Below are 15,779 nucleotides of genomic sequence, written 5' to 3'. Positions count from 1 at the left end.
ATCCTTTTAAAAGGCCAGGGAGGTGAGCACCTGGTGGATTTTAAAAGAAGCCTGTTCAAAGCCAAGGGAAGAAAAAGAGTTTTCATAGAAGCATCAGGAGAGTATTCTAAGAACACGGGCCCTTTAGATCATAGATTCAGAGCTGAAAGAGCCCCTAAATGTCATTAAATCCCACCTCTTGATTTTCCAGATGAGATTACTGAGGTTTAAAGACTGATTTGCCTAAGGTCCATGGCTAGTGAGTATCTGGGAAAGGATTCAAATCTAGGTCTACTGAGTTTGAAGCACAGCACTCTGTCTGCAACACAACCCTGTCCCTGAGTCTAAGAGGCAAGAAACAGCAAGAAGATAAGCTGGGGAGGGGTGATCATAGTTATTCCTATTAAAGGACCAGAGCCAGGGCCAAGTATCTGCTTGGGAGGAGGAAGACTTGGAGGGAACAGCAGCCGTGGCATTCAGATCATTCAGCGGGGGGAGGGCTGTGTTTTCCTTTAGCAAATCCTCAAAGAGGAATGAGGAGAAAAGAGCTCATTTTTCTTCTCCAGGAAAAGATCTGTAGCTTGACAGCAATTTTACATGGACACACAAACTCCAACCTCAGCTTTTTATCTTTTCCATATAACATATTATGCAATAAAATTAAGCCTTTTTGAAGGGGCAAGCAGGACTCTCCAACAAGACATACATAAAAAATGCAACAGAATGAGTTATGGACAGGGAAATCATTCATCACTAGCCTACGTGAGCTCTTTGAGGAGGAAAAAATGAGCAAAGGGGCAGACACAACTCAGTGTGTGTAACTGGTCCCAACCTACCTCTTCAAGCTTCCCAATTTAGACCCCCCCCCCATTAGAGACAAACTGAATCTGTGCCCTGTTTTTGAGTCAGACCATGTATATTCCAGCCTCCTTACCTCCCTCATGTGATGCTCTACCCCCTGAGCCCTAATCTCTGTTTATCAGAACCCTGTAGCCTTCCCCTAAAGTCTAGCTAAAGGTCTACTTTTGGGGGAAGCCCTCCCTGATCATCTGTGCCCAATCCTCAGCTACCTCTTCCAGTTCTGAGAACTTATGGCACCTAGTGTAGGTACCACATCTTCATTATCTTTCTGTGTAATTGTCATGTTTCCCCAAATAGACTCCAAATTCCCTTCCTTGAGGGTAGGAACCAAAATTGATGTTTCTTCATACCCTCCCCTGCCTTCTTTATTGTGTGTGTACTTTATATAAGTATAGAGACAATCCTTGACCAGTTTAGGGGTCTCATTTCTTCCCCTACTTAACACAACATCTTATGAACTCAGCGACAGCCTTTAACCCCCTAATGCAGCACAGAGTGTATCCCTCTCCAGCGAAGCTTTGCATGATGCCTTCAGGTGTTCATGATCTCTCCTCCCTAAATTTTCCTTGATTATACTCCTTTGCATAATGTTGAATCCCACTCCCCAGCAGAATGCAAGCTTCTGGAGAGCAGAAACTTATTATTTATTTTTGGTTTTTTATTCTCATTGTCCAATACAATGCTTTGGGAAATCGTGTTTAATAAATGCTTTCTGACTAAAAAATTCAACTATGAAAAAGTCTCTAGCAAAGCTAATTTTTTTTTAAATCTAAATTCCTATGAGATAGGGATCTATCTTAAGAATCTGTTCTATCAGGAACAGTTAAAAGGGTGAAAGGAAAAGAACATTAAGAAACATCAGAACTCAGATCAGTAAAATCACTAAAAAACAGGAATAACAATTTTGCAAATGGGGAAACTGAGGCAGACAGGTTAAGTGACTTGCCCACAGTCACATACTCTGTCTATGTCAAAGGCAACACTTGAACCCAAGTCTTCTTAAATCAGAGGTAGGCAGCAACCTCTGGAGCTACACAGACAAAAATGAAAGACTGTCCTCAAAAAGCTTACATTCTGACCAACATGCACATGTAAGTATATACATAATGCCTGTATATTCAAATTTAATATAAGGAAGTTTGGGGATGGAGGGCATTAGCAGGGAGGGGGATCAGGAAAGTTTTCATGGAGAAGGTCACATGAGCTGAGTCTTCAGGGGAATCGGAAATTCTTAAAGGAGGAGGTGAGAAGGGAAAGCACTCTAGGTAGGGGAGATAGACAGTGACAAGTCATGGATATAGGAGATAGAGTATCAAGTGTAAGGAACAGAATACAGTCCATATAGTGGATAGCAGATTATATGGAAGAAAATAACAGGTTAAAAGACTGGGAAGGTCAGAAAGGGCTAGACTATGAAGAGTTCTAAATGCCAAAGAGAAGAATTTTTATTTCATTCCGAAGATAATTGGAGTCACTAGATTGTTCTGAGGAGGACAGGGGAGGAGGGCATTGACACAATCCAACCTATGCTTTAGGAAAATCACTTTGGTGGCTTTGTGGAAGACAGACTGTAATGAGAAGAGGATTATGGGAGGGAGACTACATGGGAAGCTATTTCAGTAGTCCAAGTGAGAAGTGATGAGGACCTGAACTGTGAAGAGGGAGTGAAGAGGAAAGAGGAGGAGATACATGTGAGAGATGTCGTACAGATAAAACTTTGGACTGATTGAATGAGGGTGAGGTGTTGAGGATGACACTGAGGTGGCATCCTGGATGGTATCAGGACTCAAGATGAAATATCCATCCCTTCTCCTCTTAGAGGTGGGAGACATAGGAGTGAAACGAGGCATATGCTGTCAGGCATGGTTAATGTATGTGCTAGCTATTGCTTACTTCTACTTTGTCACAAGTAGAACTTATAGAGCATTTTAAGGTTTACAAAGTACTTTACAAATATTATCTCATTTTATCCTCACAACTCTATGAGCTAGGTGCCATTATATACTCATTTTATAGATGAAGAAATTGAGATGGATAGAGGGTAATTGACTTGTGGGGTCATACAGCTAGGAAATGTCTAAAGCTACATTTGAACTCAGGTCTTCCTCACTCCAAGGCCAATGCAATAGCCACCATATACATTAACCGTACCTTTAAAGGAAGATAGCATTATAGGAATATTACTGGGAAATGATAGTGATTTTTTTTAAAGCAGCAATAAAACTTTAAAAAAAGAAAAGAAAATGAATATTTCTCAAAAGAGAGAAGTATTAATAGTACAGTCCAAGGGGATGAGGGCTTCTAAGTGGTCAAAAAGAGGTGATGAACAGTAAAAGTGGTAACTTTTCAGACAATATGAAGCTGTACGTCTTTGGAAATGACAGTGGACCAAGCTGTAGTGGGCATGAGAGTCTGGAGTCTGTGGTTCTAGCCCTGGTTCTGACTCATGGCAAGCTGTGTGATCTTGGATAGGTCACTGCCTCTCTCTGATCCTCAGGACTGTTTTGTTTTGCTTTCCGGTAAAATGAAGAAGGTGAATTAAATTATCTCCAAGGTCTTCCAAGGACTTGGGTCCAAGTTCCAGCTTTGCCACTAACTTGGTAACTTGCTTGAGGCTTAATGTCAGACATGTCAGAACTATGTAAGAGTTGTCTCTAAAAGCAGGGGGCTCATCTCTCTCTAAAGGTCTTTGAGCAAAATCTAGCTGACCACCCACTGGGGATGTTGGAGGACTGTTAGTCATGTACAGGTTGGATGGGATAGACTCTGCTGTCCTTTCCCATCCTGAACTTCTGTGACTGCCTTTAGGGAGTCAGGTAGATCTTTGATCTCATTGGGGCAAGAACCCTTTGGCCAGAGAGTATAACCCTCATACCTTCCCATACTCTGCAGTTCTTAGACAAGTCAGATCTCTGACTTGGGTCTCAATTTCCTCCTCTGTAAAATAAGGAAGCTGAACCGACCTCAAAGGTACCTTCTGGCTTTGAATCTGGTGTTTTTTCTTGGTAGCAAAAAATGAAAAGCCAAGTTCCCAGGGGATGATTTGTAGTTAGAAGCCATGCAGTTCAATCTCCTTATTTTACAGGTGAGGAAACTGAGGCTGAGATAGGAAAGAAGACCTACTAGAGCAAACATAGCCGGTAAATCACCAGGGCTAATAACTATAATAAAAGTTCTTGAGGCTGAGAACAGGCAGAGAAGTGGCAGGTAAGCTGTTTCTGTGTCAGCAATTGGAAGGTGAAGGATTCAGGAGAAAACAATTCATGCTAAACTGACAATTTGATGCACTCTGAGCTCTCAGCCCCATCACAGGAAGGAATCATCCAGAAGGCTGTCTGAAAATCCAATATTCTGGGTGTTTCAAAATTTCATTTTTGGTTCTGTCTCTCTTGTTGAAAGTGATCTTCACCTCAGCAAATTTTCTTCAAGCCCTTTATGTGGACCCCTCCCCTTTGCCCCCATCACATCTCCCTTCTTCCACACTTATCTACATACATGCTATACTCCCTCCACTTCTTAGACTGCAAGCTAGCCGAGGGCAGGGATCCTGTCTCTCATCTTGGTATGCAGGACTTGACAACCCTTGCATATAGTTCTTAGTAAACATTTACTGAATCAAATCAAACTTAATTTTTCAGCCAAAAGGACCAACCTGCTGCCACTCCTCTTCTCCCTCCCCAGACAGTTTGAAAAACAAACAAGAAAATATTCTCCTTCCGTACACAAAACCAATGGCCAGCTATACAAACACCTACAACCCCACAGACATTCCAGCTGCTGCTGTATCTCAAAAAAAAAAAAAAAGGCGAAAGAGCTGGGGAAGGTCCCAAAGAGAGGTTTCACTATGATGTTATACTTACCACAAAAAAAAGGCCTCTGCAGAATATAGGGCTGAAAGCCTGGAAGGGACATTTCTTATGCTCATGGAATTGGAATGGGCTTAGGTGGAGAGAGAGCATGGACCCAATTAGCCAATACATCCTTGAAGAGTGATCATGAAAGCTGAGAGAGCTCATTTTAAGATAAAAAATAATACATCAAGGAATAAAACTGAGGAATTTCTTCCTATTAGAGGTGCTAGAGGCCAACAGTATAAACAGGCTTGATATGGCTTTAGAGAAATGAATTCCATAATAAACCAGCATGGCACTTCTGCCCCATGCTTCTAATTCTTCAGCATGAAATGCTTTTAAAAGAAGGCTGGGGGAGGATAAGGAAAATAGAGGGCTTAGAAGGTGGTTTTGGTGACCAGGAAGTCCTGACCAGGAAGGGGCAAGTCCAAGACTGCTAGAGAGTGACCACTGAGAGTTTGATTTTGTTCATGGTAAAACTCTGGAACACATCATTAAAGGGATGGTTTATGAGCACACAGGAAAAGAAAGTGTCCACTAAGAGCCAGTCAGGGCTCACCAAGAATAGGCCATGCCAGACTCATCATACTTTATTATCATTATTTTTAACAATGTTACTAGACTCATGTCCACAGAAGCCCCCCGTCCCACAGAATACTTGAATTTCAACACAGTATTTAACAAAGCTTCTCCCAAAAGGCAGGATGAACAGCATGAAGAGATGTGGGCTAGGAGACAGCCAAGTTTAATGGATTCAGAAATGGTTGAACAATCAGACTGAATGAACAGGGATCACTGTCAACCAGGAACAAACCGTCAAGGGGAATGTTACAGAGATCTGTCCTGGGCTCTGATTCAGAGGAAGAAGAAATGACAGGATTAGAGCTAGAACGAATTTCAGAGGTCATCTATTCAACCCTCTCCGTTTACAGAGAAAGAAACTGAGGCCCAGGGACATTAGGGAGACTTGTTCAAGATCACTCAGTCAGAATTTAGACCCAGTCTTCTGACTGCAAATCCAGGAGTCTTCCACTGGAAGAAGCGCACCATGTTCTGCTGAATCTTTTATCAAGGACTTAGATGAAGGCATAGACGTCATGCAGGCATGTTAAATTTGGAGAGGATATAAAGTTGGAAGGATAAGTTAACATGTTGTATGATGGAATGGGGATCCAAAAAGATTCGAGCAGGCTATAATGATCGAATCTAACAAAAAGGGAAATAATAGTGATAAATCCCAAGCACTAGACTTGGGTTCAAACATCCACTGTACAAAGAGAGGATAGGAAGTGTGGGGAAGACACCATTGGACAACAGTCAATATGGACAACAACAAAATGGCCTCGGAGTTATATTGGGCTGCAAGTTCTATAGGAGCTAGCAGTATGACAGGGTAATTTTATTAATGAGCTCATCTGCTATATTAATGGGAATATCCATAGGATTAGGAGCTCTCTGAGGGCAGGGACTTTCTTTTGCCCCTTTTCTATCCCTCAGCACTTAGCACAATGCCTGATACATACCAGACACCTAATAAATGTTTATTGATTGACTGAAGGTAAAATTCTGTTATACTTTGTCTCCAATCTTTGCTTAAAGACCTCCAAAGACAAGGAAACACCTCAAAACCATCGTTCTAGATGTTGGAAGGATACTTCTCAGGGAAACTGGAGGGAAGGTGGCCTGCCAAGAATGATGGGGAAAAGGAGCTAGTGGAGAATGGGGCAGATGTGTGGTAGATGACAGCAGCTGCTGCATGCCTCAAGCAGCAATTCTAAACTTGGTTATGTGTCCTTTTGTTTATAAATGGAATTTCTGTTCATGGATAGCTTAAAAATTTTAAATAGGTTCCTTTGTTTAAGGAATGAGAACTAGATTAAATGACCTCGTGAAAATCCTTCCACAGAGCAAGAGGGTATGAACAAACTAACTCCAGAACAGAATGTGGGAATCTGCCTTCCTTCCTTCACTTTCTGTATTGTATTTTCTCCACCCAGAGAAGCAAGCTTCTCTCTCTTCAAGAAGAAAAAAAGTCACTTAACTTTTAGACACTTGACCCAAAGACTGAGGGTCCAGAGGATTAACAGGGGTCCCTGGTCTCATCCTCACCTCCTCCACAAGGAGCCATCTGAGTTGGGGGCTGTGCCAGGCCTGATGCAAAGCAAATGAAATGAAGCACTTTCCACCAAGGGGCTTGCCCCCACTATGTGGCCCGGGCACAGATCATCATGGATGTACTCGGAAAATGGCTCCAAAGCAAACACGTGCACTTGTAGGAGAGTAAAGCCTTGGACACCAGAACAGAGCCATGAGCATACAGGTACAGCTAAACCTCCCCACAAGTGGTTGACGAGTCCAGGACGTTGATGTGATTCTGAGGGCTGAGTCTGAAGTCAGGTCTATATCTTCTACATGACTACCTTTGCTGAGTCACTTAAGGAAGGAAACGAGCATTTATTAAGCACCAGCCAGTCAACATGCCTTAGCATTTACAAATGCTTTACAAATATCGTCTCATTTGATCCTCAGAACAGCTCTTCGAGGGAGGTGTGATATTTTGTCCCTATTTTACAGCTGAGGAAACAGAGGCAGACAGTGGTTAGGTGACCCAGGGTCATGGAGTTAGCAAGTATCCAAGGCAGGATTCAAACTCAGGTCCTCCTGGCTCCAGGCTCAGCACCCTGTGCTACCTAGCTACATTCATAAGGCTCAGTTTCCTCATCGGTAAAATAAAGAAGTTGGATTAGGTCCCTCCAGGATCCACATCTATGATCTATGCGAATACTCAGAGGATCTATGATTTTTGCTATGAATTTTTATCTATGAAAACTTTTATCTCAGAGGATCTATGATTTTTATCTATGAAGGGAAGTCCTGGCATAGGAATGTGCTCCCCAGTAGGGATCAAAACCTATCCATGATTTAGACACGTTAGTTACCCTATAGCATATGGAGGGTCAGTGACTTGACCAAGGTCACACAACTTATAAATGTCAGAAGCAGGATTGGTAGCCCATTGACTGTGAGCCCCCACTCTTCCCCACCATGCCAGACCTGCCTATTGTACAAGAGCTCTTGATTTTTTTTTGGTCCCCTCTGGCAATTTGGTGAAGGTTATAGACCCCTTCTCTGAACAATGTTTTTAAACACACAAAATAAAACACATAGGATTGAAAAGAAAACCAAAAGCTAGTGAAAATGAAGAGGTCATTTTTTTTCCTCCAACCAAGTTCACAGAAATTCATGTCACTATCTATGAACTCACTGGCTCTGTGATGCTAGACCCTCTGCCCACCTCAGTTTCCTCTACCGTAAATGAAGACAATGACAGCACCTTGCCTCCCTGGGCTGCTGCGAGGACCACGTAAGATGATATTTGTAAAGCTCTTAGCACAGCGTCCAGCACACAGTAAATGCTTCATGCTCGCATTCTTCCTTCCTTCCTTCCTTCCTTGGGGGTTAAAAGTCTTTCTCTAGCAGATATGATTAAAAGCTTATCTTATGCTCATAGGCTGAAAGGGACCTCAGAGGTCACAAAATCCCATCTCTTCACTTTACAAATGAAGTAACGCGTCTGCAGAGGTTACGTGTCCCCCTATGATCACAAAGGCAATAAGCATCTGAGGAAACATTCAAACCCAGGACTTCCAACTCCAAGTTCGGTGCCTTAGCCATTAAACCTTGCTACCTGCCTCTCTCTTGAACAGCTAAGAACAGCTAAGACTTCAAAGTATGACTAGCAGGTCTGACAGGCACCTAAAATACTTGTGAAAAAAAATTTAATTAATTAAAACAACACTATCCTAGCAAGTATTCTCGGGATGTGTGTGTGGTTGGTGATTCACTGGAAAGCAGGGTCAGTTTTTTAAGAAGTTTTTAGTCATTAGTGTAATAATGCCCCCACACACATACACACATGCCTGGCCTCACCCTCCACGCCTCTCTCTAGATTGCTACTTCCAGAATTCAATAAGATTTCCATTTTCACCCTTTATTAACTGACTAGCCTACCCCATTTTTCCCAGAGAGAGAAAAGTGGCCAGATTTGGTTTTGGACTAATGATAGCACCTTATACCCCCAGGTTGTTGTGAGGATCACATAAGATAATATTTGTAAAGGTCTTTTCATAGTGTCCAGCACACAGTAGATTCGTAATGCTTGTTTCTTTCCTTCCCACAAGCTGATGGACCATCCTGGGATAAGAAGAACAGAAAAAAATGGTACTTACCCTTCCTGAAGAATGAATTCAATATTTTCTGGAGAAAACTGTCCAGTCACAGGATGCCTAAACGCTGTGGTCTGCTGATTGTGGCTAGAGAGAAAGAGAGAGGAGAATGAATGTGAGTGGGAATCTGAACCATGAAAACATGACTTGAGACAAGACAACGCTTCCGAAATGGCTCCCGATTTACTGAGGCTCCCCCCTCAATGCAGCTGCTTTCACCATAGCCTCAAGCTCAGCCCAATCACCAGGGGTGTCACAGGGTTTACAGCCTACTCCATCATTCTCTCATCGGCGTGTTGAATGTGGCGAGGGCATGCAGGATTTATGAAGCAGACCACCGCCCAGGCTGACTCAGGCAGCAGTCTCCCAAAGTGAGGAAGACACCAGATGCCAAATGTGTTCTTGCCATCATAAGAATTCACTAAACATTCTTTAGAAGGAGTATGTAAGGAAGGGTCTTACTCGACAAAATTAAGAAATCTCCTAAAGTCATTTTCAAACAACATGATCTAAAAAAGCAAGCACCAAATGCATACTAGGATGAAGCACATTTTCCTCCTTTTGAAAGATGCGGGAAGAGAATATGGGTACAGAATACTACACACTTGCCCCCCCTTTTTTAAACACAGGAGGGTTCGTTGGTAGGTGGAGGTTCATTAAGAAACAATAATGTCAAGGCAGCTAGGTGGCACAGTGGATAGAGCACCAGTCCTGGAGTCAGGAGGACCGAAGTTCAAATCTAGTCTTAGACACTTACTAGCTGTGTGACCCTGGGCATGCCACTTCACCCCGACTGCTTCCAAAAAAAGAAGAAAAGAAAAGAAACAATGATGTCATGGAAGAAAAATGGTACCAACAATCTGTCTGTTGTTCAGTCATGTCTGATTCTTCATGACCCTATTTGGGGTTTTCTTGGCAAAGATACTGGAGTGGTTTGCCATTTCCTTCTCCAGCTTATTTTACAGATGTGGAAATTGAGACAAACAAGGTTAAGTGACTTACCCAGTATCACACAGCTTGCAAGTGTCTGAGGCCAAATTTGAACTCAGGTCCTCCTGACTCCAGGCCCAGCACTCTATCCACTATGCCAAATAGCCACCCAGTATCAATAATACTTAAAAACTTAAACAAAAGAGATAAGGACAGGACCTTATTTCATTGATACAGGGAACTTCCAAATAACAAAACTCTCCCTACATTCAAGGCTCTCTGCATCTTATAGTCTTATGTAACTGTAAAAAAAAAATTAATAAAAAACTAAAAGAAATACATTTTAAGAGTTGAATAAGTTCTAAGTATTAAATTAATTTTAAAAAAGAAATTCTAAGAATTAATCATTCTGCAAATTTTGTCTACTTAAAATTCTTCCGTTTTGCCAGTGTTCCAATAGATGCTTCTATTTCTTAAGTCTAAATGTGGGGAGCATGTCTCCACCTACCATCAGCATAATTTCAACCCCATGGCATTGTCACTCCCTTCAGAAAGGTGAGAGTACAGGTGCCCCTGGGGAGCGGGCCTTGTTTGGTCAGTCCAAATACAATCACGGAGCTTGTTTTTTTTTTTTTTTTAATACAAACAGACACTTTTATTCATGGTTGGAATGCAGTTAGACTATGGTAGACTATGGAGTAGAGATCAGCAGACATACAATCAGGGGAGTCTCAGAAAAGGTACAGAATATGGGAGGTCCCAAGGTTGGGAAATACTCCCCTTTTTTAAAAAAGCTAAGTTCACCTCAAAAGGGTTCTTGTTTTCCCCACCAATAACAATTACAGAGATAACAGCTCCATAGTTCAAAGGGACCTCAAAGACTTTTTTCTAGTCCAGCCTGTCCATTTTAAAGATAAGAAAACTGAGACCTAGAAAGGTGGCCCAGGGCTCCAGGAGTGGTTAAAAGGCAGAGCCAGGATCTGAATTTTACTCCTGGGATTCAAATAAATAAAAATTCAGTTCATTTTCATAACCTGGGATGCCACACAGGGAGCTGGATTCACGTCTCAGCTTAATCGCTTTTGCTGACCCAAAACGTGGGAAAGTGAACAAGTCACTTCATCTCTGATTTAGGACTCAGGGCCCCTCATCTGTAATATGGGATAATAATCTTTGCATTCCCTACCTTGAGGGGTGGTGGTGAAGTATTGTGTAAACAGTAAAACTCTAAAGAGATGTGAGCTGTTTCATTACCATGGTTTTTACTGTTCTGCCATCACCTGAGGGTGGTACCTTCCAGGGGAAGACATTCTCACGGGATCTTACTTATAATAACAATCATAGCTGACATTTCTGTAATACCGGGCGGGATTACAAGGCACTTTCATCACAACCACCTTGTGATATAAACAGCACAGGTCTTCTTAAACCCACACTTTCCAGATGAGGCAACGGAGTTGAGATTCAAGCACAGGTCTTCAGACATCAAATCCAGGGCCCTTTCAACAATACCAGTGATCTCCAACTCAAATAGAAATGGACCCCTATTGACTTAGAAAACCACAAATTAACATTATGTTTTACTGTGTTTTTTATTTATTTTGTTAAACATTTCCCAATTACATTTTAATGTGGTTAGGGCCACGCTGTGGTCTGAGTTGGATAGCTCAGAACTATATCATACTGCATTTCATTAATTTAGCTTTGCAGAAAGATTTACAACAAAGACAAGCCCAGACCTTCAGAGCTTTGCTAGGCTCCAAGTCTGCTCAGGTCCTTCTTACACTTATGGTCCATCATCCTGGCACCCTGTCCCCTCTGCAGGTCTGGGGATCGGGGAGGGATCTAATTAATGTGGAGGAACTCAGGTCCTAACAAGTCTGATGTGAAACATGCAAAGCCACCACCACAGACAGAGTTTCATTTTGCAACTCTCTGGGTTGGACATAAAGCAAGAAACAAATCACTGGTATCAGGCAGGCAGGAAGAAGCCCTGTCAGACCAAGTCAAAAGGAGGATCTGGAAGAAGCATGAGAAGTACCTGCTTAAAAAAGATGCCCAGCAGGCCCACTGCTCCCCATCCATGTGTAGGATCCCAGGATTCAGAGCCAGATGGGACCACTGAGGTCTTCTGCAGCCCCCTCCATTTACAGATGGAGCCCAGGGAGGTTCTGCTGTCCAAGGTAACAGAGTCATTAAGGAGTGAGGTTGGGATTTGATCTCGGGTCCTCTAACCTCAAAGTCAGCATCCTTTCCATTGCTCATTGCCCCTCTGTGCCCAGCCCTCAGGATGTTGGTGCCACAAACTAAGTGAATATCTATCTACTTCTTTCAGACATATCAATTTGGCCACATCTTAACACAAGGCAGCTCAAGCTATCACCCAATTTAATAAAACCTTGGGCCAGCTCTGCCTTTATTCATACTCTGGACTGCTTGAGGGAGTCAACTCTTTTTCCCCCCAAAGACCACAAACACAGGAGGCTCTAAGTCCCTTGGACCCAGGTAGGGGAATGAACTGCCCCTGATGGGTCCAGGAGAGGCTCCCCTTCCATTGACATCTCCCACAGGACACCCTCAAAGGAGGAGCATTGGAGGACCCATAGATATTGCTACTGCAGCTTTAAGGTGACATGCACTGGCAGATAGGTCCTTCTCAGGATTCAGTTTCTTTTCTGGACAAGGTGTATAGTCCCCTGTGGGCGCCTGATAAATACCACACAAGAACCAGCAGCAACTATTGGCATCCAGAAGCTCAGACCAGCTCAGGCTCTAGTATTAACAGACCTTTTAGTCTGTATAAGCTGGCTTCAAAGTGAGTCCTGCTCTCCAGCACCATTAATGAGACACTGGAAGAAATGGGTTAAGAGAAGGTCATTTGCTCATTTGGCAAAGCCTGGTGGCAAGTACCTGGCCTCACCTCTGTAAGAAGGCCAGTTATACTGCTACCCAATACTGTCAGCCAAAAGCAATACTAAGCCATAATGAGGGCAGGACAACTGGGGCTCTGACCCAGGTCACCCAATTATTTAGAGGGTGCTGATGGCAATTCTACTCCTTCAGCAGGGAGTTACCATTAAGATGAGCATACATTAGCAAGAATAACTGGCTAAAATAAGTAGCTACTGGATGTCACAGATTTTGAATCCCATAGATTCTTGAGTCTTAAGATTCTAGGTTTGCTCTTGCCCTCCCCTCCCAACTGAATTTTTCTTGCCCCAGGCACCAGAATTGCTAGTTATATCTCTGCTAAAAGCAGACATTGATTCCTAGAAACTTAGAATTAGAATGGGGCTCAGAGAACATCTAGTCATTTTAACAGGTGGGGAACACTGAGGCCCACAGAAAAATGACTTACCCAAGGTCACAGTGCTAGCTCATGGCAGAGTTAGGACTCAAACCTAGGTCTCCTGACTTTCGGGGCTGGTGGTATTCTTTCTACTGCATAGTGTTATCAAAACTGCTTTGGGGTTGCGTAGTTCTTATCTTGTCTGCATATGAGTATGCCCCTATCTCAGCCCAGGGTCCCCTCAAGATGCTGCAGCCTGTTCTGTTTCCTGATACTTAGGCTGAACATGCCCAACAAGCCTTGTTCATCTTGGGACATGATGAACAAGTACAGACCCATCTGCTGAAATACCTGTTTCTGAACCTGCACTGCCACCCTCTTCCTTGGCCAACAAGGTCAGGCTTAGAGCCAAGGTGGCTGTTTCAAATGGAGGGTAAGAGCTCTCCCTCCTTAAAAAAAAAAAAAGACACAAGGGTTTGGGTCCCTCCTTTGTCATCCTGGGAATGAAACTCCTAGGAGACAACAAAACCCAGCCCATCTATTACTACATGTCACTGCTTCCATTCCATTGAACATGGCAGCACTGGGCACTCTGAGTGCAAAGATGAGTAAGACCAAGTAGTCCTTTCAAGAGCTCAAGTCTAGCAAAGTGATAATATGGCAGAAACAACCCTGGTACTAATACAGGATCTAAGTGCATGGGAGAGGCACAAGGTGTCATGAGAATGCAGGAGGGGAAGCATTCACCAAGGACCTACTCTGTGCCAATGGTTGTACTAGTGTGGGCTAAGGGAAAAAGCACTTGGGGGAGTGGAAGGTGAGGGCAAATCATGGAAGACTTCATGGAGGAGGTGACATTTGGGCTGAGCCTTGAACACTGGGTAGCTTTTTAACAGAGATTGGGGGCTGGAGGAGGGGGATAAATGCAGGTCCATTTCAAGTATGGAGATGGAGGAAAAAAATGAGCCAGGTTGGGGAAATGATGACTATTCCAATTCATGATGGGGCAGAAGGGGACGGGGTGGGGAGGGCAGGGGATGCTGGGTTTATTGTAAAAGCAGAACATAAAAAGACGTGGAGGTTACTTTATAGGATAGCTTTGAATGTCAGGCCAAGAAGCCTGGCCTGTATTCAACGGACAATTGGGAATTACTCAAGATTTATCTAAACAAAGCAGTGATTGGGCAGATCTACGCATTAGGATTCATTTGGCAGGTATGAAAGATGACTTGAAGGGGGAGGGGGTAAAGAAGAGGTAAAGAGGGGCTCTACTAGGCAGGTGGCCCTGGGAATAGTGGAGATGCTCTGAATAACTCTGTTTGAAATCATCCCCTCTAAGCCATCGGCCAATCTCTGTCATATTAAATGGTATTTCCAGACAGATACATCAACTGAATAAGTTGATCTGTAACAAAGAACCTTTCCTGGGAGGAGATTCTGAATAGTGGACAGCAGGGGAGAGGGAGAGAGGGGGAAAGCGAGAGGTAGAGATGGTGGGGGTGGGGAGAGACAGAGGGGAAGGAGATGGAGGATATTGCTGTCCAGCCAGGGCTCCATTTACCTTTCTTCTAAAAGACATCAAAAGGTTCGATTATATTTTATAGTAATTTTTACAAAAATACAAGAGATCTAGAAATAACTTGGATCCATCCAAACAAAGCTTCCTTTCTGAAGGGCAGAAAACAGTGATAACTAGACTATAGCAATGCTACTCTGAGAAGAGGGGGTGAGAGGAGATGTGTCCCATCAACACTTTGTTCTCATTCAGCCTCAGGCTACTTAAAAAAAAGAAAAATCAACTTAAAAAAAAAGACATGCATCAGCTCTAGTGGGCTGCTGAAGGATGCCCTTCAAAATCCTTAATTGCCCTGTTCCAGCGCTATTTGCCACTGAACCTTGCTAAGGCTGAACCACCTCTTGCAGCTAACTGCAAATTCCTGAACCATTTATAGATAAGCCTGAATGTAAAATGCTTAACCGCTTGTTGAGCCCAAAACCTAGTTCAGTGCAGACATCAAGGATGTTGCTTTTCAAGCCTCCCAATAAAGCCAGTTAGCAAATGGTTTTCTCAGGAAGATTTAGGCTTGCTATGGGGAGAAGCTACTTGCTATTTAAGAGTCAAGAGTCCCCCCAAAGTAGCAGGGGTTACCTTTGGAGACAGGGCACTGTCCCTCACTTGCAGTTTCCAAGCATAGACTGGATGGATGCTTGGAAGGTGTACCCCAGAAGGGACGCAGGCTTCAGATTAGAGCTGGACCAGATGGCTCCTGGGGTTCCTTTCAACTCAATGTCATGACAGCATTCCAGAGGAGGAATGCTAGATGTGTACATTTAAAGAACATAGCATAGAAAATAATGTAAGGATTTTTTGTAATCCTCGTCACATAGGAAAAAGAGCTGCTCCAATAGGCAAGTGGATTCTATAGAGGACATGGAGACCCTTCTGTGCCCTCCTAACCCCAACTATGGAAGAACTCAGACTAGTGTATCAGAAAGAGTGTTGAATGAGGAGTCAGGAAAAGTAGGTTCTAGGCATGGCTTGGCCACTGACTTGAAAATCAAGTCCTTCCCCTGTCTACCTCAGTTTTCTCACTTGTTAAAAAAGGGCGCTATAGACTGGGTGGTCTCTAATCACTGGCTCTG

General features: G+C 43.2%; 1 protein-coding gene across 4 annotated transcripts in view; it reads right to left on the bottom strand.

Annotated features, from left to right (window-relative positions):
• Positions 1 to 15,779, bottom strand: part of PLEKHA7 (pleckstrin homology domain containing A7) — a 244,745-nt gene that overhangs the window by 87,337 nt on the left and 141,629 nt on the right. For all 4 annotated transcript variants that reach the window (XM_069091103.1, XM_069091108.1, XM_069091104.1 and 1 more), the window contains one exon: positions 8,921 to 9,004. In XM_069091103.1, coding sequence (XP_068947204.1) covers positions 8,921 to 9,004 — 84 coding nt within the window. The remainder of the gene's footprint in view (positions 1 to 8,920; positions 9,005 to 15,779) is intronic.

This window comes from Petaurus breviceps, unplaced genomic scaffold (assembly GCF_028583685.1).
Source record: "Petaurus breviceps papuanus isolate PSGF00001 unplaced genomic scaffold, PetGlider_PUasm1.0 188, whole genome shotgun sequence".
NCBI lineage: Eukaryota > Metazoa > Chordata > Mammalia > Diprotodontia > Petauridae > Petaurus > Petaurus breviceps.
This window is presented reverse-complemented; position numbering and strand designations above follow the sequence as displayed.